This window comes from Echeneis naucrates, chromosome 21 (assembly GCF_900963305.1).
Source record: "Echeneis naucrates chromosome 21, fEcheNa1.1, whole genome shotgun sequence".
In the NCBI taxonomy this organism is placed as follows: Eukaryota; Metazoa; Chordata; class Actinopteri; order Carangiformes; family Echeneidae; genus Echeneis; species Echeneis naucrates.
Genome location: NC_042531.1, coordinates 11,449,493 through 11,471,753, shown reverse-complemented (window position 1 = coordinate 11,471,753; position 22,261 = coordinate 11,449,493). Strand labels below are relative to the sequence as shown.

At 39.0% G+C, this 22,261-nt stretch overlaps 1 protein-coding gene across 2 annotated transcripts in view; it reads left to right on the top strand.

Annotated features, from left to right (window-relative positions):
- Positions 1-22,261, top strand: part of pkp4 (plakophilin 4) — a 66,561-nt gene that overhangs the window by 28,278 nt on the left and 16,022 nt on the right. The window contains exons 3-8 of one of the 2 annotated variants that reach the window (XM_029493043.1): positions 1,751-1,863; positions 6,649-6,683; positions 10,106-10,231; positions 10,726-10,919; positions 11,758-12,325; positions 20,793-20,963. In XM_029493043.1, the coding sequence (XP_029348903.1) occupies positions 1,751-1,863; positions 6,649-6,683; positions 10,106-10,231; positions 10,726-10,919; positions 11,758-12,325; positions 20,793-20,963 (1,207 nt within the window). Of the gene's footprint in view, positions 1-1,750; positions 1,864-6,648; positions 6,684-10,105; positions 10,238-10,725; positions 10,920-11,757; positions 12,326-20,792; positions 20,964-22,261 lie in introns of both variants that reach the window. The other variant, XM_029493042.1, reaches the window with a different exon arrangement.

Here is a 22,261-nt window from a genome sequence, read left to right as displayed (position 1 = left end):
TTTTTCATGGGCATCTGTTAAACGAATGTTGCACATATGGTGACTTGGTAAGATTCACATATATGGCTAGTGATTTTTTTTTTTTTTTTTTTTTGTTCTGTGTACACAGTGTGTTTGTGTGGAAATGCGTGAAATTTCACATGTATCTCCATGCATTTTATACTGTTAAGTGACAGCTTCAAATACTATATTTAGTAGGAGTGAATTGCATTGTATGTATCTCAATGTTCATATTCTCCCTCTGTCCTGCCTCCCCTTGTCACTTTCACTCTGTTCTGTTCTTGCACATGGGATTTAGAATCACCCACTGTCCTGATATAAGCTTTTTTATCAAGAAGCAGTGAGTGTGTTCACGAACCATTTCTTTTTTTTGCGTGCATGTGTGGCTCACACTCTTGTCACTACAACTCAGTGTCCGCTTCCCCTTCTACAGTACATTGAAGGCATAACCTTCTATATATATTTATACACTGGCTATACTATACTATACTGGTTTGTTTAGGTCATCACAGCACCAAATTGTCATGAGGGTAAATGATAACTTTTTCCTTCCTGCCTTATATTTGACAAATAAACATCTCTCTTGGGATATTTATCTTATTTGCATAAGCACACACACCACAAGGTTGCTCATGGCACTACATGGTGATCTGAGCCACATGAAAAATGTCAATTACTTGAAGAATTTAGCAGTTTGCTCTCCAGTTCTCTCTCACTGTAGTCAAGCTTCACATACACATTTACAACTGAAGGAGGGGAGAGCAGCAGAGGAAAGAAAACCGTAGTCTGGGGGAGGGGTAAGTAGAGCATGCCTGGGGGGAAACTTCAGTGCACCCTCAGGGAACATTGGAAGAGTAGAGGTGTGAAAGGTGGGCTGGTCTTAGTGCTTGAGAGTGAAAAAACTTTCTCACATCACAAAAGAAGTTGGTCTGTGTGTGTGTGTGTGTGTGTGTGTGTGTGTGTGTGTGTGTGTGTGTGTGTGTGTGTGTGTGTGTGTGTGTGTTTGTGCAGCTGGTTAGGAATGTGATTGACCATGGTAATGTACATTACATGGGAAAGCAGGGCAACGGTCATAACATCTGTAAATAGAATTATGGTGTGTGAGCCCTTTTCCATAGAAAACAGTTATTAGTGATAGATTGCAGACACTCTTTATACCTCCAAGGTGGCATTGTGGGTGAGAAACAACGTATTTCTAGGATATGCAAGTAAGTGTATTGGTACGCCATAATTCTTTTTTGTTCAGAACACAGAAACACACTTTGTATGTCTTAGCGTCATGATGCAGTGTTTGGTCCTAGAGAGCTGTGCAAGTAATAGCTTGGCTCAGGCTAGATAATTAGTCAAATGCTGATTTCTACTTGTCTCCCATAGGAACAGTGCCACTAAGGCTAAATATCACCCAGTTAAGTGGTGCTTATCTCAGTGTGTGGGCCGGAAAAATTGCAGTCCCATATTTCCTGCGTGGATCTTTACCTATGCTTGTGTATAGGGATGTACATGGGCTCTATTTTAAGCTACTTGTGAGCAAAGATTACTTGAAATAAATTGAAATTGGCTTACTTGCAGCACCATAAGCTTCCGTCTTGTGTTCATTAACCTTACATACCATGATTAATACCACTGTTAGAACAGACTGTCAAACTGTCAGCCCGCCTCCCTCACATTGACTTCACATTTGTCGTCTCTGTCAATAGACGTCCATGAAGCTCTCTCTAGTGAGACTCTGTGTCTTGTTGTTTATACACAGGAGCTTCAGTTTGAGCGGCTAACCAGAGAGCTGGAAGTGGAGAGGCAGATTGTGGCCAATCAGCTGGAAAGATGCAGACTTGGCGCCGAGTCGCCAGGCGCTGGTAGCAGCAGGTAATGAGAAGTAGCACGCACACATGCACAACCAAAATCCTCAATCCAACACATGGCTTTTTCATCCTTCACAGCAGTGGCCATATTCCACACTGTAACCTTATGGCATAGTGATGGAGCAACCCAGTGTGCTTAAATCTGTCCCATTATTTTTGAAATGGATGGTTTTAGTGCTCCCTAAGATGACTGGAGATCAGTTGGCCTTTTAGATATACAGACTTTGTCCTGGCAAATTCTCTCATTTTATGTTAAGCTGACAACTTCCTTTTGTAGGCAATATATTAAGCCTATGTTAATGTTATTTACATTGTGCCAAATCATAACAAAGTTACATCAAGGCACCAAACTCTTGATAAAATGATTTACAGAGACCCAACAGATCCCCCCATGAGCAAGCACTTGGTGACAGTAGCAAGGAAAAACCCTTTAAGAGGCAGAAACCTCAGGCAGAGCCAGGCTCAGAGGGGGTGGCCATCTGCCTCGACTGGTTGGGTTGTGAATGTGCATGATGGTGGGGTGTTATTTGCTCAGTAAAGCGCAGTCACTGTCAGTATGAACCAGCCTATGAGTTTGTTCTGTGAAATCCTTCTCACTTCATCTGCTACAATACCTGGCTGCCTGATCATCACACTTCAGTGGCCACACGTCATGTCCTGCTCACCGCGGCTCAGCCATGTCAGATTCATTAGTAAAGCTCAGTACCATGTGCGTTATCTCGGTGCGCTTCAGAGGCCTGGTGTGAAGTTGGTTTGACACTAATTAAGGATTGTTACCTGGTTTAGTGATGTGCATCATTATCATTTCTCAAAATGCAAGTGATGTGGACAAGCACCAATATGGTGTTGATGTTCGTCAACAACTGCTCTGAAAATGATTAACCAGTATTAATTATACTGCCCATACAACTTCACACAGTGCATTAAAACTATCAAGGACAAAATGTTATAGGCTCATAATGATATGGTCTGGATAATCTTTCAGGTCTGATTAAAAATGTCATTTTATTTTATCAAGTGTCAAAGAAAACCACAAGAGAAATTAATGGAATGTGAATGCTTAATGGCTAGATTGTTACAGGCATTTAACATTATGTTTTTTGTTACATTTGCTTCAGGTTATGGTTAGATGGGACAGCACAGTATTGTATTGTATGGATATTTTACTAATCTAAAAACAAACAAACAAACAAAAAACTATCCACTAATGTTCAGCTACTTTAGTCATCTGTTTAGCCTCATTGGAAAGTCTATTTACATATAAGGTTACAGACATTAAGAAATGATGGCGAAACATTAGATTAGACACTTAATCATCATTGCACTTCTCCCTAAAAATGTATTTTGGATCATGAAATCAAAGGTGGGTCACATGAAGGTGTAACTGCTAAGCCTTGATAAAGGCGTTACGTCAATCAAGTCATATTTGAATTTTGAGTTAAGCCTTAGAGCATCCCTGGCCAATAAATCTATGGCCCAGCCCAGACTTGACTTTAACAACTGTCTAAAAGTTGTTCACTCGTAATCAGATCAGATGACAGACCCACATACAAATGAGAATGCATCAAAAACACTGCATTTGTGATCAAATCAATCAGACCACGTTTCATTGGTCACCATCATTTTAACCTTCTCTGATGACTTCTCTCATTCTAGCCCTCTTGCCTGCAAAATGCACCCACATACAACTGACAAAATACTACAGTACACAGGTATCAGTGTCCATTTACCCTTCTTACCAGTTTAGAGATATAGAGCAGTTTCAAATGGTGCAAAAAAAAGGTGTGGATACCAAGCCTCCATTTGTGCATATTTTTCAATATTTCCCATTATTGATGTAGGCAAGCCTTGATTCTATAAATTTTACGATAGATAAGATGTTAGTAAGAAGTTTTGTCCTTTTTGTCTACTCCCTTTCACTCTGTCAATTAACTCAACGAGTAAGAAAAAAATCAATCTTTTGCAGGCAATAGATAAGGCTGTTGTGGCTGGTGCTATTACTGTTGCTAAAATCTTTACTGGTACTTGACATATTTTGGTCATGGCAATGTTGGAGTTGACAAGGAGTATTACATCCTCACGCTGCAAACTTTACCACTTTCATTGAGAGTAGTAAGGACCTGCCTCAGTCCTGCACACAGCTGATAAAAGGAAAAATTAAAGGATGCTTTTAGTCTTAACCGAGTGTTATATTATTTATTAATCAGAATTCTTTTTCTTGCTCCCAACTATTTGTACTGCATTATCTATTGCTGGCCCCCAGGATAGGATGATTATTTTAAAATATATCAAAAAAAGTATTAATATGGAAAATATTAATGATAGCTATCAGATTAGTAAATCAAAAGCCTTGAGGGAGGCAACAGTTGTTCACTGTTAATTCAAACAGTGAGCATCCAGTAATTAACACCAAACTGGTATCATTAGCAGGACCAGTGAAATAATTATAAAAAAAATTATTAGGTTAATTAAGTTGGTCAAAGTACTTTTTTGCCTTGCTTTGCTGTTGCTTTGCATTCCATGGGTCTTTGGCATGCAAATGGAAACACTAGAAAAAAAGAAAACTTCAAGAGCCATTGTCATCGATTAAGTAATATACTGAGTAAATGGCCAACAGAAATCTGCTTTTGCCTCTGCAGTGTTTCCATCATACTTGATATTTTAGAATTTAGGCCTCTGCTGGAAGATACAATCACATTTGTTAAATACATATTTAAATGCTGCTACTCATCCCAGGAGGGGATGAGCACCCATCCACCACCCCCAACAGATTCTATAAAGAAAACGTGTAACACCATTTTCACACATTTTAAAGCCAGAGGAGGACAACTGACACAGCTTTCACTGAGGATTTGTGTTTGAATGGAGATTAGCTATAACTGTTGAGGACACACTGTTTGGCTCAATAGCTCAGCAGGAAAACAGCAGAGGTGACAGCACCGTTAAGGGGTCTGATGGGAGTCATTACATTTCATGACGCCTCCAGAGTTGGCCACCCCCTTCCTTTCGCCAAGAAAATAGGGCCTAGTCATCAAACCTGACCTCTGGCAAAAGCCCTCATAAGAGGCAACCTCCCACCAATAAGTGTCAACCATCCCCCTGTATCCAAAGGGCTGATGGGGAAGGTATCTTGCCAGGGTCACACATGTTGTTTATCAACAGTTTTACAATCCCTTTACAAACCCTCTACCCACCAAGGCAGCCAGTCAGCATGTGGGATGCATGAAGCGTCGTCATTATGGAATCCATCTTCCACTTCATCTGCCGTGGTTCAGTGGAGCACAACTTGCCTAACTTCCTCTTTTAATTGCCTGCATGGTCATTAAAATACTGAGAGCCATGCTTCTTAAAACTCATTCAGTCACCTTAAATGGAAAAAATAGCAGCAGAATCTACTTTCAGTGCTTCATAGTAATGATCTGCTAATAAAGAAAAGAGCTCTGAGGTCTCCTGCTTGGCCTCTGTCTGTCATAATAGCTAGCCTTGAACAATGGCTCTGAAAGTGAATTGCTTTCCCTTTGGTCAGACAGTGCTGTCATATTTACTAAGAAAAGTTGAAATTATTATGTTATTGCCAAGTTTATTTTATGGCTGCTCTACACTGAGCTATAGATAATAATTTGAGAGAGTTGTATTTGCTGCATGATTACTAATAAACTCTCAGCTCCTATATGAATTCAGCTTTAGATTTGGTAGATTTTAAATGTTTATTTGCAGTTAACTTGCGTAATTATTAGTTTTAATTTTTTTCACAGTTAAAATATAAATTTTATTTATAAAGTATTATAAGATAACTTTTAACATTCAACATGTTGGCATTTTTATTTCATATGTATCTGTAAAGCTCTGTCTCATCAATTATGCATTAGAACTCTATTCAAAGTAGTACTTGTAGGAAAAGCTTACTGTCATGTAACCAATTGAAGAATTGGGCAGTAAGAGGGAGCATGGGCTATTATTCTCCCTGTGCTTCCTGCTTGCCTCTTGTATACATCAACCTTAATTGTTTCTATCATGAAGGCTGAGTCAAACCCTGGAGTTATACTTCTGCATTACGTGGTAACAATATATTCACTGTGTTTATAGAGTGTAGAGTGAAGTCCCACACATCTTCCAAATAAGAACACGCACACAAAAGCAGCACCCATATGCAGATTCTTAAAATTCATTAGATTCTTAAAATTCATTTTCCTCTTTAAAGATATCGTTATTATTGTTTACTATGTGCATAGTCTGATGTGCCAAGCTTGTCTTTATATATGATCCTCAATCCAATGACGCTAGATAATCTTTCATAAATATACAACATTGCAAGTATCCCCAGTGTTGTGAGTAAAAGTCACAAACTCAGTGCTCTCTTACTGATTCTCCATTGATTTGATAATGTACATAGGCATTGATGTTAGGGTTATGTGAGTGTGTGTGAATGTGCTGTATGATCACTTCTGATTTACTCACAGAGCTTCCTTCATTTGTCTATGTTCACTATGAGCTCCCTTTAGATCATCTTCCATTCCTTTTGGCCCATCTAACATTTCAACTTCCCACATCAATGACAGTTTCAGATGAAGTACAGTTTTCAATATAATTTGTAGGTTTGTTGGTGGTTGGATGCAATTTGTAACAGAGTGATTACCATCTCTGACCCTGTTGTAAACAGGCAAGAAATGAGTACATGAGGCTGCAAGGTTTCTCTCCCAGATGAGTTCACTCATGACATTCACTGTGGTGTTTCTGGTTTGTAGTGCATGTATTCACTCTTTGATTTGCTGTTTCCCCCCCCACACAGCTCATCTGAGAAGTCCTTACCCTGGAGAACTGCAGGTATGTCAACCTGATTAGACCGCTATCCCAGCATTTGTTGTTTTGTTTTTTTTTTCATTTATCCCATATGCATTCTGATCACATTTGGTTTCCTCCTTATTGTTAGTATTCAGGGGAACATGAACATGTCTGAATGGATCTAATACACAGTCATTCAGTTTGTACTTATGTTTTAACCCTGGTTGATCTTACCCATCTCCTCGTATAAGCCTGGTTTCCTCTATCAGGCATGAATGAATCTTTTAGTGGAGTAGACAATCCTGTGTAGTATTAATAATAATAATAATAATTTGTCTTCCATGTAAGACATATTTTTCAATAATCATTCAAAATCTACAGAAAGAACTTGAGTCTACAATTCTGGGTGTGTATTTGTTGTGTGCAGAACGGGCATGTTTCACATTTTGACCATAATCAATGTTAATGCGGGTCCTTTCAACCACGCTTACAGTAATGGGCAGCCCAAGGCGTTTTCTTGTTTGAATATTTATCTAAGCTTTTTCTGCCCACTCACACACCACCACCAGTGACATGGAACAGAAGGATTTCTCACAGACCCCTTTTGTTTGTTTAGTTCATATCCTTGAAAGATTTTCAGGAGGGAGCAGACAATGAATATAATATACTAATGTTTTTCATGGCTTATTAATTAAATTGTGGAACTTAGCAAAATTCTGTAGTGCCCATTAATCTTTTATTTTCGATCCCATCAGAAAGGCCTATGGGGGGTTACAGTTGTACATATGCACTGGGAATATTAATACTACATAGTTTTCTCATTTGCCGCCTGCTTTCCATTTCCTTGGTGAATGCTTTTCATTCGTGTTGGAACAGCGTCGGGGACTAATCACAATCACTATTTTGCTGTGTATTGATTTCTCATTGCAGTGTAGATGATAAATGATAGCCAGATGTGGTAATGTAGTTTTTCCCCATATAAATAAATTAAACTCTAAATGTGTGGCACAGAGCATAATGGGCCACATTTTTGTCTGAGGCTTTTTGGCCTCAAGAGCCATATTCCTATAGCCCTCCCCTGTCTGAGAGATCAGGATAGAAGTGTTACTGTTGAAACAAGCCTTTTAGCCCCAGAAAATGTCAATGCAATCACACTGCATGACCATTGGGATTATAGGACAGATCCGCCAAAATGAAAGCTTTCTCTCCATTTCTGTTCTTCTCTCCTGTCTCTTTTTGTTTAACTGCTGCTTCTGTGTTTGGACTAATGTTCTATGAATTTACTGGTTGCTCAACACATCAGCATCATGGTCAGGAGGGACTCTGTCATTTCAGTAAAAGCCACTGTAGCTGTCTGCTCAGGACCCAGCAGCATTTTATAATAACCCTTTTATTCAGATGCTGTGCAAGACGAGAGACCACTGACACATCGGCATGGTAAAAGGATTTCTCAGTTTAATGAAGGAAATCATACTTTTTATTTTTTATTTTTCCTGTGTGTTTTTAAAAAATGCATTATGGCAGAAATAGACAAAGTAGATGATTGCATCTGACTTTAATACTGCCAGATATCTTGGCCAAGTGATTGTAGAGGATGCAAGGTAAAAGTTATGAACCTGTGATCCTTTATTTGCTAACAAATATTCCAAAATGCCAGTGTAGTTTAATAGGAATTTAACAGGAATAATTGGACCATCCAATTTTTAATTTTCCAACATTTTGGGGGCAAAACCTGGAAAATTCCATGAAACTTTTATAGATTTATCTTAGACTGTACTGGTCAACAAGAAATGCGTTTTCATGCAAATTCATCATCGCATTTTGTTCATTTTGTTATATTTTTAGAGATAAACATTAAATTACAACAAGTTTAAATATTCATCACCAAGGCGTCCTCTGTGAGAACTGTCAACTCCCTTCTTCTTAAGTATCACCCAGAGAAAATACTAATCTATCCAGAGCAGTAATGTGTGAATAGTGAACATGGTGTCTTTACATAGGAGAATGTGAATGCCAAATTCTCCTGCTGTACATGGATATTTAAAATTAGAAATGCGTGGTCTTTAGTTTGAGAATAAATGTCTGTCTCTCCCCCCCGTCCCCCTGTTTCTTCATTCATTCTTCCTTTTCCTTCCTCTGACCTAACTCCTTGGCATCTCATTTATCATCAGGGTCAAGTCTCAGTACAAACCCTTTTGGTTTAAACCTACAAACGGTGAGCCACATCCAAAATCCCTGCCAGAGTGGATGTAGGAAGACGAGTTGCGTCATAACTACCTTCAAAGAACATATAAGTGTCCTTTGATAAAGATAAAGATCTTGTTTTACTGTAAATATTTTAATAAATATTTTTTTCACCTGCTTGAAACTATTAATTCAAGTATGCTCTTTCCTGTGAACTTTCCCTCTGGATGTCACCCACTTACTTGGCACATTAATCTTTTGCCCTTTTGCTTCCCAACTGAAACATGGGAAGGTTATTTTATAAAGAAAGAAAGAAAGACAAAATAAGATCAGCTCTCAAGAGGCTGAGTGGGTGGGTGAGTGAGGAAGTAAAGCTGGTTAGAAAGTTTGCAACATGAATGCTATTTAAAAAATATTTTTTAAATATTTAAATGCAATCAGTAAGGTTTCCTTCAAATATTGAAGATACCTGAAACTGGCTTTAGCCCTGGTGTTGCTGGGGACCCTCACACCACGCTGTAGTAAACATGTAAGACAATTTAATTTGAGACTAGCTTTTAACCTGGCTAATGTCAATCCCATTTATTGGTCTTATTATTGTAGACTGATCTTATTGTTGGCTGGTTAAACATTCTTAGATCTCCAGCGGTGTGTTTCAGTGCTGCCAGATTTTCAAACTCCAGATCAATATGTGCCAACAGATTTATTCAACAGGTCAGCACGGTAACTTCCTTGTGGAATTCAGCTCTTATTCACACACCATCTGACTGAGCAGGATTTGATAACCCCATGCTGCCAATGTTTTCCTCTGTTCCCCTTCACTTGTTGGCTGTTGTTCCAGTAATTGCAGCCTAACCAAGTAACAGTAGTCATGCTTTAACTAGACTGTGATTATGGGAAAACATTGCAGTGACGGTACAGGGCTAATTCCAGATCCTGTTAGACCACACAGGTTATTGCCATGGAGAGAGGGGGATGTAAGGAAATATTGGAGCAGTTGAACAGTTCGGACCACAGCTGTAAACAGTTGACATGACATACTACCTAATTTTGTTTTCCAGATTAGTATGGCATTAAAATTGAATGACTACAACTGTACACAGGCATCAAACTAATGTTGCTGAAATTATTAGCTGTTATTGTTTCCCCTCAACTCCAAAAAATGTTTACTGATTTAATGACTACACTAATCTCTCCATTCCAAAGCCAAAACTCTGTAATTGTTTCAGACTCAATGTTCCTTCTCTGTCTGACTCCCCTGCTCTGTTGTCTCTTCCCAGATGCCTCTGCCTCAGGGGACACAAAGTCTCGGCTGACTGACAGCTCCCAGTCACCCAGCTATCGCGTTAGGACTGAGTCAGAGCAGGTGCCTCTGTACTCGCCGGAGCAGTCCTCCCTCCATGAAAGTGAGGGTCTGTTATTGCCTTCTCTCCATCTTTTGCAATTGCGGTTTTCTTTTTTTCTTTTTTTTTTTTTTGGTGTGTGTTTGGTTTTTTTCACATCAAAGATTTCTTGCCTGAGCATTATCCTACTACATTCATATGGAAATTAATGAGCTGCAAATAATTTTTTGACATATATTTTGAAAATACATTAAGACTGTTTCGTTTTTGGGTTTTTTTTCTTGCCAAAACCAACTATTAATACTTTTAAGTGTCACCAATAGCAACTGATCCCTCATCATAACTGATGAGTCTAATAATGTACTATGGCACACCGAATCACAAGGCTAATGAACTGTTAGCCCCCTGCAGTGCTGGTGATGCCATCTAGGTAAAGGTCATGTCTATTACGAAACCTTTTATGATGTGGCTGTGTGCTGTACCTGTAACCCTTCACTGTCCTCTTTCTCGAGCTTGCACTCTGTTTCAGTTTGATCCTTTTTTTCTCTATTTTGCAGGGTCTGCAGGAAATTCGCGTAGCTCAACCCAGATGAACTCATACTCAGACAGCGGTTACCAGGATGCCAGTAGTGGCTACCTCAGCAGCCAGAACCTGGGCAAGGCTGAGCTGAAAATGCAGCACTCCTTCCCTGGTGCTGGCACTGGCACCCTGATAAGAAATGCAAGGGCTGAGGGCCAGGCTTCGGCCCAGGTGCAGTAAGCAATTACACATTAAACATACTGATGTTGTCAAGCGCAAAGTGTATCTTTAAAGAATTATATAGCATACAGTTTACATCATGTTAACTTATCAAAGTGTTCAGTGACACTAAATGCCCTTTTCATGAGACATTTAGACCACTGTCCTCCTGTTTCTTCTCCCATTTCAAGTTTTTTCTTTAAATTGTCATGCCCTCATATCCATTTGATAAAATATGTCTGAGCATAGACAGTAAGAAAGACACAAATTTGATAAAAGGCTGAAACCATCTGACATGACACAGAAATATACTTTGGACAGTTTACGCTTTACTTTTGTGCTAAACTAGGAAAAAAAAATATGTAAAATGTTTGTACTTTTGTGCAGTATATTTATCTTTTGTTTTTTTATTTATTTGTTTTTTCCTTACAAGGGCTCATTGAAATTTAATTGAGAACTGAATAGGAACTTTCAATTCATATCAACACAAGAGAAACAGCAGAATTCAATTAATGTGTTTTCTATGAAGGTATTAATGTAAAGTTAAAACACACAGAAGGTACACAGTGCAATGAGCTAATAACATAGTCATGCTTCATACAGCATTGTTCACTGACCACTGAGAAACCAAATGGCACTGTCATACCCTATAGGGAGGGGTTAGAAAATAAATGTGGCCAAGAGTAAAAGCATGCCCTGCAAGGAATTGGTATATTTAATGTGCTATTTAGCTTGTCATTACTCAGGTCAGTTCTAGCCAGAGACTACATCATTGTTAAAGATTTTACTTGCTCCTTAAGGACTGAAGAAATACATGCATAAGCCATTTTGTTTTTATTCTCACTTGCAGGCTCCAGCAGCGCCTGGCCGTGCCATGCGGAGGGTAAGCTCAGTGCCTTCTCGCTCTCACTCGCCAGCATATGCCAGCAGTATGTCCCCCTCCCGCGGCTCCCTGCGTACCTCAACTGGCAGTGCCTATGGCTCACCTATCGTAACTGAACCCAAACCCCTCTCCAGCATCTTCTCTACAACCTTGCCCTCTGCTCAGCGCACCAGTATCGCTGGTGGTGGCAGCAGCTCACCCTACTCTACCCAGAAAAACTCCCCTGCTGCGTTGCGACGCATGGGATCCACAAACTCACGGTCAGGTAGTGCCAGCCGTACCACCTCGCCCTATCAGGCACCTGCCGGATCCTCATCAGGCCGCATGGGCTCGCCTCTGACAATGGTTGACAACATTAACCCTCCATTGACTAAGCAGCCTACTCACTCATCATCTCCGGTCAGAGCTAGTATGACTGCCGTGCCCCAACACTACAGTTCCACTCTGCCCCGCTCCATGCTCCACAACACTGACCCCTATGGACCACAGAGCTACGACATTTACGAGAGGATGACACGACCTGACAGCTTTGCAGGTGTTCAAATGCAAACAAACACACACACACACACACACACAGATAAATGCACACACACGATTGAGTGCACCAGAAATTTTAATTGTTTCTTAATTTGCCGCAGTGTTTTATAGTAAATGTGTAAGGACAACTGCAATACTATAATTCCAAACTTCAAATCAACAAGTAAATAAGAAAATATTATTTTCCGGCTACTTTTAACTGTTAGCTTTTTGCAATGATTTTGAGTGAATGTTTCCTTCAAAAATCCTCCTTTGATAAAAGGAACATGGATAGAATGAAGTAATGAAGTAACCCGTAATGGGTTTTTTTCTATATATTGTAAATATCAAGTTTTTTAAACTGTCCCATTAATGCTTGTCAGGGTTTTTTTTTTTGTTGTTGTTGTTGTCTCCCCCTCTTTTTTTTTTCTTTTCAAGTTTAGATACATTGATAAATCTTTTGTGGGCATACTGAATCTGAAAGGAAACAGTGACTGTGAGGTCAGTAGTTGTCCTGCAAGGGAGCCAATATATACAATACAAGAAGACAAATATTAGCTCAAATATCATAATAGCCTGTTAATCATAGTTAGTTTTGGTGTTAGGAATAGACTAGCAAACCAAATCTAAAGGTACTAAATATAGCAGCCCACTTACTCATCACTGTGACATTACTAATATTGACAATGTCATTTTTAATCTATTCCTTTTCAGTACCTGTGCAATTTATTTAGTAGACTTAATGCTGAGCTAGAAAAAACAATTTAAATTGAAGGTTTTACATTTTTGCACCTAGCAACACCCAGTAGTGATGTCATAGGTTTGTTGACACAGCTTTGACTGCACTTTCACTCACTGCAAAGCGGTGAGAAGTAAAACTGCAGTTACGTAGCTCTTAAATTTGACTCTTAAAATTTGAACTTTGCTAAATGTGGTGTTTAATCGTACAGTTTTACTTAACAGTTTAGATAAGTGATAAGTATTAAAAACATGCATGAAGATATGTACTGCTGCAGAGAGATAAAAAAAATCCTGATAGAAGAAAACATTTCACAAGGCATAATAACTGCATTATCACAACTACATTGTGATGACTCATGGAAGGAAAAAAAAAAAGTGTCTTTACGTCTGTGTGTGTGGGATTGCGTGGGAGATCAGGGAGATAATTATTGTAGAACCTGCCTGCCCAAACTAGCTTGTGTGTCATGCTCAGAGAAACACCCAAATGAAGTCACTGGCGAGTGTGCTCCAGTCAAATACATTGCATTTTCAAGTCTGGAAGTAACCAGTTTCCACCTGGGTAACAGGAGGAGACCTGCTTGGTTATTCATTCTCAGCTTTCACTTTTTAAGATAGCTCATGTGGATAAGAATGTAGCTTTGATAAGCAGATGATGAAAACCACAAATATTACATGGCACAACAGCTTTCTTTGCATCTCAGTAGAGTACAAAAGGTTTTCGTATGAAGAAAGAAATCCAGTGAAAGCAGGGTTTGGTCATAAATTTTTAAGAATGTTTTTCCTTCCAAAAGGGGAAGTGGAAGACACTCTTGTTTAACAAATCACTACATTATTATTAAGAAGTTAACCAACTGTTTTCTGCTTGAATCCATGCTTCCTGGGGATAACCTCAGATGCCTTGGTTGATGATGACGTGCAAGGTGAAATTTTTTCTATCGCTGTCATTTTGTACGTTCCTGCTATCATGCATGGTGCTTGACCTTTGGCACCGCATGTTCAACTGTGCATTTTAATTTATTCTCAGTTAAATACCATCAACTCCACCCAAATAGCCGTTTTATCATGAAATGTGCATGCTGTTCTTTTAGTGTCAACAATGTTGGATGATATGGGAGAAATATCATCACTTTTTTATTAATTTGCTGTCTCAGTGTGCTTTTAATAACGCTACAGTTGTAGTTCAAGTTTATGATGAATCCAATATAAATCAGTGTGTTGATGCATAAAAGTTATTATTTCATCAATGTAGTTTTGGTCTAAATAATTAAATGGAAACAAAGCGGAGTGATAAAAATGTTGAGTAGTTCCAGAAAGCTTGCTTCACTTTTCTCACATTTTATTGTGCAATAGATTTCATTTTAAATGGATGAATGCCCTTTGTGGTCATCAGTAGTGTTTTATTCCAAATACCAATCAGGCCCATCACCTTCATCATCATCCCTAAAATATTGTTGAGATGTGTCCAGAAATTGAATTAAGTCCACTTGAATTGATGGGATGTAATATGAAAAGGGGAAAAATTGTGCATATAAAATGCCACAATTAATGCTGTATGTCACCCGTCACTTTAAGTTCCTTAAAAGATAACCCGCTCCAGATGCAACAAGACCTGAGGCGGCGGTGATCGTTGGCCTTTCAGCATGCAGCCAAAACAATGTGAGAATGGCTCCTGGTTAAGACTTTTGCAGTGGGTGCATGAATGGCCCAGCCAGTGTCCAAACTAAAATCCCATAGAGCACCTGTGAAGAAGAAGCTCAGAAATGCTTCCCATCCAATTTAACGTAGCTTGAAAGCTTCTGCCAGGAAGAATTGAATAAACTGCTCAAATCCAGGTGTGAAATGCTTGTAGAGATATACACAAGACTCAAAGCTGTAATTACTGCCAGTGCGGCTTCTATAAAGAATGGGGTTTGAATACATTTTGCCAAAATTTCTAAAAACATCTTTTCAATTTGTTGTTCTGGGTTAATAAGTGTAGATTCATCAGCAAAATGGCAATTTTATCCATTTGAAATTAATACAAAGTGTGTACAATGGGTTTGAATACTCGTAGTGAAGCCTCTGTATATAAATTGGCCATTCAGCAGTGGAACATGCGTCAGTACTTAGCTTTTTCAAAGATCATCTTCGGTCTTATGCTAGTGCTATTATAAACAATATATACAGACTGGCTGTTTTGTTTTTTTTAATATATATATATATATATATATATATATATATATATATATATATATGCTCAGTTGGATCTGATACATTTTTGAGAAAGTGGAACAGATATGTCCTTATTGGCACAGCTAATCTGCATCAGACATCATTTGCTTCACCAGACTACAGAAATTCTAGCCATGTTTAATTCACCAATATCTCTGATATGAGAATGTGCTGCACTTTTTGAGCCTGCAATTTCAGCAGTTGCTAGAGCAAGTGCTTTTTTTTCTTTCTTTCTTCCTGTAGACAGTGTAGGCCTGTAAGGTATACACACTAACCCTAACCCACCCTGTTGTGGCAGCATTATTGGATAATTATTTAGAGGTTTGTCTCATATACGGAATAGTTTACCAGAAATTACATGTTGCTGCTGTTGTGGAATTGTCTTTTCCTACAACGATAAAGGATTTTTAAGATTGTTTTATTGTCTAGTTCTACCACGCATTGAAACACACGAGCTTCTGCTGTGACTGATGATGTGTCCAACAGACACAAATGGGCTCTCTGTCACTGTCCGCTGACCAAACTGAAACACCAACCTAGCTTCCTTCTCTCCCGTTGTCCCTGTTTCCCTCTTCTCTTCCTCAATCCTGGCTTTCTATCTCACTCTTTCTTCCTTCTGACTCAGTCTCCCTTTCACTCATGTACACTTCGCTGGAGCGTTACCTCTCCCACAATAATTTGTCACAAGTGCTTGATGAGCTATGGTGAAAGGAAATGGGATGATCACATGATCAGACTCAATTACAAGAGCTTGGCAAATGACATCCGACAGCCTTGCCTTGATATTTTAGCTGTTGGTGGTCTTCTGTCATTATCTAGCGGCTGGTGTTTTGCCTCCTTTCCTCACCTCGTCCTTGCTTTGTCACACAGTTTGTTGGTTTCCTCTTTCTTTTATGTCCCTTGTGCTTTTTTTTTTTTACTCCTCTGTGTTGTCGTGCTTCTCTTCCCTCCTTTTTTCTTACCACCCACCTGGCTGGCTCCCCTACCTGCATTGACAATGACAGGAAGTTATGCTTTCCCTCTGCTGCTGAAAAATTGAAAATTAAAGCATGTTGTCCTTCATAATATGCGCATTATGCATCATCCCAATCTATTTCAGAATTGACTGGGACGAAGGAAGAGAAAGGGGAAAATCAGTAGAGTAGTTTTAATTCTATTTCACCTCACTTTTAAGTGTGAGAATTTTCTGGTTATAACCCCATTTATTCAGTTTTTTTGTTTGTTTTTTGTATTTGTTTTTATTTTCAATTTGAGAAGGTTTTTAAATATACATTTTTGAGAAATGCTTGTGTTTGGTTCTCCAGACCAAGCTGCCATGGCCCCTCATCTTGCCTCTGCCAAGTATAATCTGTTAAAGCCACGGTGAGAGAGCTGAGGGGGAGAATTAAATGACTATAATGCACCAGGAATGTGGGCGATTCATTCTCAATAGACAGCGGTATGTTATTTCTCCCTGACAATTTGCAGATGCTTTCGATGTGACTACAGCCCCTCTGTCGGGGGAGCAGAATAAAGAAGGCAGACAGATTAGTCTCCTCTAAGGTTGTTTGAGTGTTCCTACTTTCAGGAGTCAGGCTGCTGAGAGGAAGAGATATACATAAAGGCATCTGTGCCTGGGAGATTTTCATACCCTCACCCTGTTTAAACCTTTGAACAAGAGCAACTGAACTGATTTCCTGCCAAACTACTGCTAGGGGCTATTGTGAGCTCAGAATGAAAGGGTTCCTGTACTATTGAGCACGCAGTGGCGATGATAGTCTTTTTTTGATTGTTATAATTATTAGATTTTTTGTTTGTTTGTTTGTTTGTTTTGATTGCCCTATACAACAACATGCCATCCATGTCATAGAGTGCTTTTTTATTTGCATTCCATAGTGAAGATGAACATTTTTGCCTTGAGGCTATTTGAGGCTATTTCTATATTAAATAGAACCCATGCATAGGTCTAATATTGTGGCTCTGCATAGCAGCTACAATGGTTTACTTAGCAATAAGACACCAGGGAGCACACTAAAAGCCAAGAGACATTTACGCTGGCACACCTCAAACCTTCTATGCTGCTCTAAAAGCATAGCTTTAAGTGTGTTATTGCTCTTATTAATGGTGTTCCAAAATTATTCATTTTGTATTTTGTATTAATAAATCATTTTTATCATGAAATTCCTAAGTAAAGGATAAATAGCCTGGTAGCAAGTGTGAAGTGGCACTGATGTTCAGCTTGAGCAACATGTTGAGTAGGTGGTGATTAAACATTGAAAAACTATTATTACTAAGTTAATATCATTTTAGTTTGTTTTTCTGTTGTTGGTCATTAGTTCAAACCAACAGCAGTTCAAAATTAACAAAAGCAGTTTGGCTTTATTATATACCTGGTCTGCATGACCTTGAGTATTAGGATATCCTCAGTAACTGATTTTATTTGCTGAACAGCGCTAAAGATTTTTTTAGGAATGACAGACAAAATGTTCAAGGCAGCATTACATCAGCAACTGCTGTTTCTGCGAGTTTTTGTCAATGGAGTCTGGTGGCTTTAACCAGACCAATATAACAAGTGTTTCTGGATAAAGAAGGATCCTACTCTAAAACAAAAAGCTCTGGCTCTTTCTCTGTCTTTTGGCAAAATCTTCTATCAGTCTGAGCCTTGTTGTGGCAAAAACAGCAACGTTGAGCACACATGATCAAAACCTTAGTTTTAATTACATTGCACCAGCTGTTAAGTAGTTTATGCTGATCTTACTCTCAAAAGCCTTGGAAAATGCATCCCATGTTTAAAAATTCTGGGCTTATCCTTTAACCCTAAGCGATCCAGCCGCGATAGTCGTGAACCATAGGGATTTCTCTTAAACATTCTGAAATCTGACAGTGTGGTACGCCCTCAGAAAAGTCTGAACTAGCCATGTCAATCAATTTGGGACAACCAGACTATAATCTGGACTACAATCTACTTTTAATAATCATTAACCATTTCTGCAGTTAACTTATCCTCTTTTGTGTGCCTTATGTAGTAAGAGGCTAGCAGTGCCTTAGACCAGCTCCCTGATACCCAACTGAACTACTGAAGATTTGGTGCTTCAAAGGTCAGCCTCTGTTTGGGTCACTAGCTACATCTAAAATCTTCACTTACCGTGCCCCAAAGCCCCCCAAAGGCCCAGAAAGGGCCCTCTCCTCCCAAAGGAGCCAAACATGCTTATTTACTAATTTCCTCTGTCTCAGTCTGTGACAAGAATCCCTAATTTAGCTGGTTATGCTTGGCAGCAGCAGTCTATGTCTGAGCTCTTACAGTTAGAAAAGACCCAAGTGACATTTGGAAATGTGCATTGAGCAGTTATTTGCCAACTGTATGCTGGTCCACTGGGATTCACAGTTTAGTGAGCTTTAGTGATGTGAGGTATAACATGTTGATTTATTTGATGTAAATGAAAGAAATCTGAAATTACTTGCTCCATTTTAATGTCTGCTTTTCATGGAACTTTTATGTTTTTAATTTGTTTTTATGTTAGTTTCACTATTTGGGTGACATTTAGAACCCCACACTAGAAGCATGGCCATTATTTTACCTGTTCATAAAAAAAAAGTGTTTGTCATGTGAAATTAACATATTTGTCTCAGCTTTAGTTTATTTAGAGGAATGATTTTCTGACTCATAACATAGTCCAAGTCCATTTTCCCATTAGCCTTTAGTTAGAAACTTTGTAACCCATTATATATTAACTGAACAGCAATATTCAAATTGATGTGGTTATTTTCATCCAGTCGCTCATCCATTTATTTTCTTAATGCCCTTTTTATTGCATATTTGTCCCTGTTTTCTATTCAATAGAAATGCCCTGTTAACTTTGGTTCATGTCTGTATTAGCCCTGTTGTGGTCTGCCCTTTCATCCTGTCAGAATTTGGACTAATTTTCTTGGTATAGCACACAGGATGTTCACACTGCCATGACTGAATGTGCTGTTAGGAACATATGCCTGAGATGAAGGGCTAGAAGTTTGCTGCAATCTTTCGTGTGTAAATGTGGAAGAAAACAAATCACATTCAAACATTTTTATTTACAATTTTTCTGCTTAAAATCCTACTTTTAGTCAAATGCAAAATTCAAGACATCCCTTACAGTATGTAAAATAATTACGTTGCTATTACACTGTCAGTTTCCTTTTCCCCGATAAATGGTTTAGGCTGTCACTTCAGCCTACAGCAACACTAAAATGAAATGTTGACATCTATAATTTGATTGTTCAGTAAGTCCAATAAGCGAAGATGTACTTGTTTGTTTTGGATTCTTTCGATGTTGTGATTTTTAGTTAGGTGGGACGAGGGTGATGGCTGACTGGTCTCATAGTTGTTGGTCTTTAAATGGAGGTATTCAGAGCAGTAAATGTTGCTGTTACCTCATTCTGTTATTATTTGATGCCTTGACTGAATGTGAGTCAGACAGGACTGGCTGCTTCCTGCTGCCCCCACAGCCTGTTGTTATAGTGGCCCATCTGGAAGGGACTTTTAATTGCAGCACTCACCCGTGTTTTCTTTTATTCCACTTGGGCAGGTAGGAATCTTCTTGGTTATAGAAGCTTTGGCTGTTTCTGATCGGTTCACACTCTTCCTGGATGATTACAGTTAACTCTGGTTGGCCAGAGTTAATAACTGTACAAAAAGACTGTTTGATCACATTCAAAGAGATAATATTTGGTTGGTGTGTTTTGATGAATTTTACGGTTTGTGTTTATGATCTCTTCTCAAACATGAGCAAATTATATATGAATGTTGGTAACCAGTTTGCCATTCGCTGGAGCTCCTTTTGTTGTGTTAAAGTGTAACAAATGGAACAAAAGCCAATGAAGATCCCCACCTTGTTTTAGAAAAATAATTTTGGTGTGCCAAGGATATCTAGCCTGAGGAAATTTTTAAAAAGCATTAAATGTTTGTTTAGTTAAATTTCAATTTGTTTTCCAAAATCAAACCAAGGGTTAGGGTTAGGGTTAAGAAATTGTTTTTCTTTTAACTTTTCCTACCTTCCAAAGTTCGTACTGGTTTCCATTCATTTCCATAGGATATTAAAATAAAGATTTTAAATTGGTTGGCGTGAGGTCAAAGCAAACATGTCCACAATTATTTTTGTCAAGGTTGCAATATCTTTTTATGGTAATGTAATGCAGACTTTGTATATCAGTCAACTGTGCTGTGCATGAATGGCAACAACTTTGACATCAATTAGAGGAGACATGTTTTTTAATATGATTGATTAGCTCATTTAATCAAGTGTCTTGAGATTGATTTTCACGATCCAGAATCACCATTTGTGACTGTGTCCCATTGACATAAAGAAACCCATAATACAACCAACTCAGCTATCCACAAAGAATGACGATGTCATTCTGTGCTTTGCTCTCCACAAATTAGCTGTATGCAGGAAAGCTGGTTAACTGATGTTTGCTCATACATGGTTCAAACCACTGGTACTTCAGTTAAGAGGCTATCTGTGTAATTGCTACAATTCTGTGACTTACTGGTTGCACTAATTACTTGCCTATGTCCACAGGTGTACGGAGCTCATATGCTAGTCAGCACAGCCAGCTGGGCCAGGATTTAAGGTCAGCTATGTCCCCAGACCGCCACATTACACCAATCTATGAGGACCGGACTTACCAAGGCCCATTGTACCGTAGCCCCAGCCACACCCAGCAGGGCACCCTCTACAGGAGCTCTTCAGGTTGGTGCCATGTTATTTGTTTGATATAACCTCAGAGACATGTAAAACAATAATGCATAGACAGTGACAAACCTGACATAAAGGACATGCCAGTATCATGCCCAGGACCCACCAGCTGATTTATAATGTTTTTATGATAATGCCAAAACCATATTTTTTTAATTTTAGTTTTTTTACATTGCAAATATTGCAGGATCCAGCTATAGCTCTTTTGTGTATGACTCATAAACGTATTGCTTATGTCACAACGGTCTGATGTGGAGGAGGGTTTACAACCTGCAAAATGGAATTGAAAATGATCTGATATATAGCCCGCATTGTTTATGCCAAGGGTTGGATTTTAAGGAGTGTCCTTCTAACTCTAAATGTTGTGTTTTTTGTCTGACCTCATTAATGTGATTTTAGCCTGCATTGGCAGTACAGACTGTGTTCAATAATGAAACACCAACAGAAGTTACTGTGTAACAATAACCCTGTTTCCCACCCCCTGGCATACAAACTGGTGCCAGGCCATGTAGTATTTGCTACACCGCCATAAGAAATTATCTGAGGGGAAAAAACATTATGATAATTTTATCACTCCAGAATTTGTGCAATCACTGTGCATGCTTTCTCTGTATCTCTATGTAGCCCAGACATGCAGGTTGGGTTTTACACTTTTCAAAGCCATTTTTCACTCATAACATTATTATTTCCAGACACAGCTTTGCATTAAGAGCTTTCTTTTTGTTATTTTTTACAGATGTCTCCTTTGTCTTAAGATATTTCAAAGTCTTCCATTCAATTTGGGGCCCTTGACAATGGTGAATTGTGTCCCTTGGGGAAGACCATTTAGCGTCCTTTAGCACTACGTATGTTATGTCTTTCTTGCCCCCCCACCCCACACACACACACACCCCCATTCTATTTTCCTGTCTCTCTGTCACCTTCTCCCTCCTTGCCTCCCTTCCCTTCCACTCTCTTTTGTCAAAGAGAACGGGTGAGACATGAGTTAATAGGCAGATACTGATATGTCATCCTGCCACAAAGGAGTCCATTACCCGTGTGTCACACTGAGAATAAAAAGAAGGATGAAGGAGCCAGGGGACAGCTTTGTTACCCATGTCCACAGCCTACTTTCTTCTAGCTCTCCTGATGTTGCATTCTCCACTCATCATCCCTCCAGCCTCGGATGCACGTGCTTAGTTTGCACTGACACACACACACACACGTCAGCCTTCTCCTCGACACAATGGAAATCTGCTTAGACCAATAAGTTCACTAATAAATGCTATTGATGATGTGAAGAAGCCCCACAG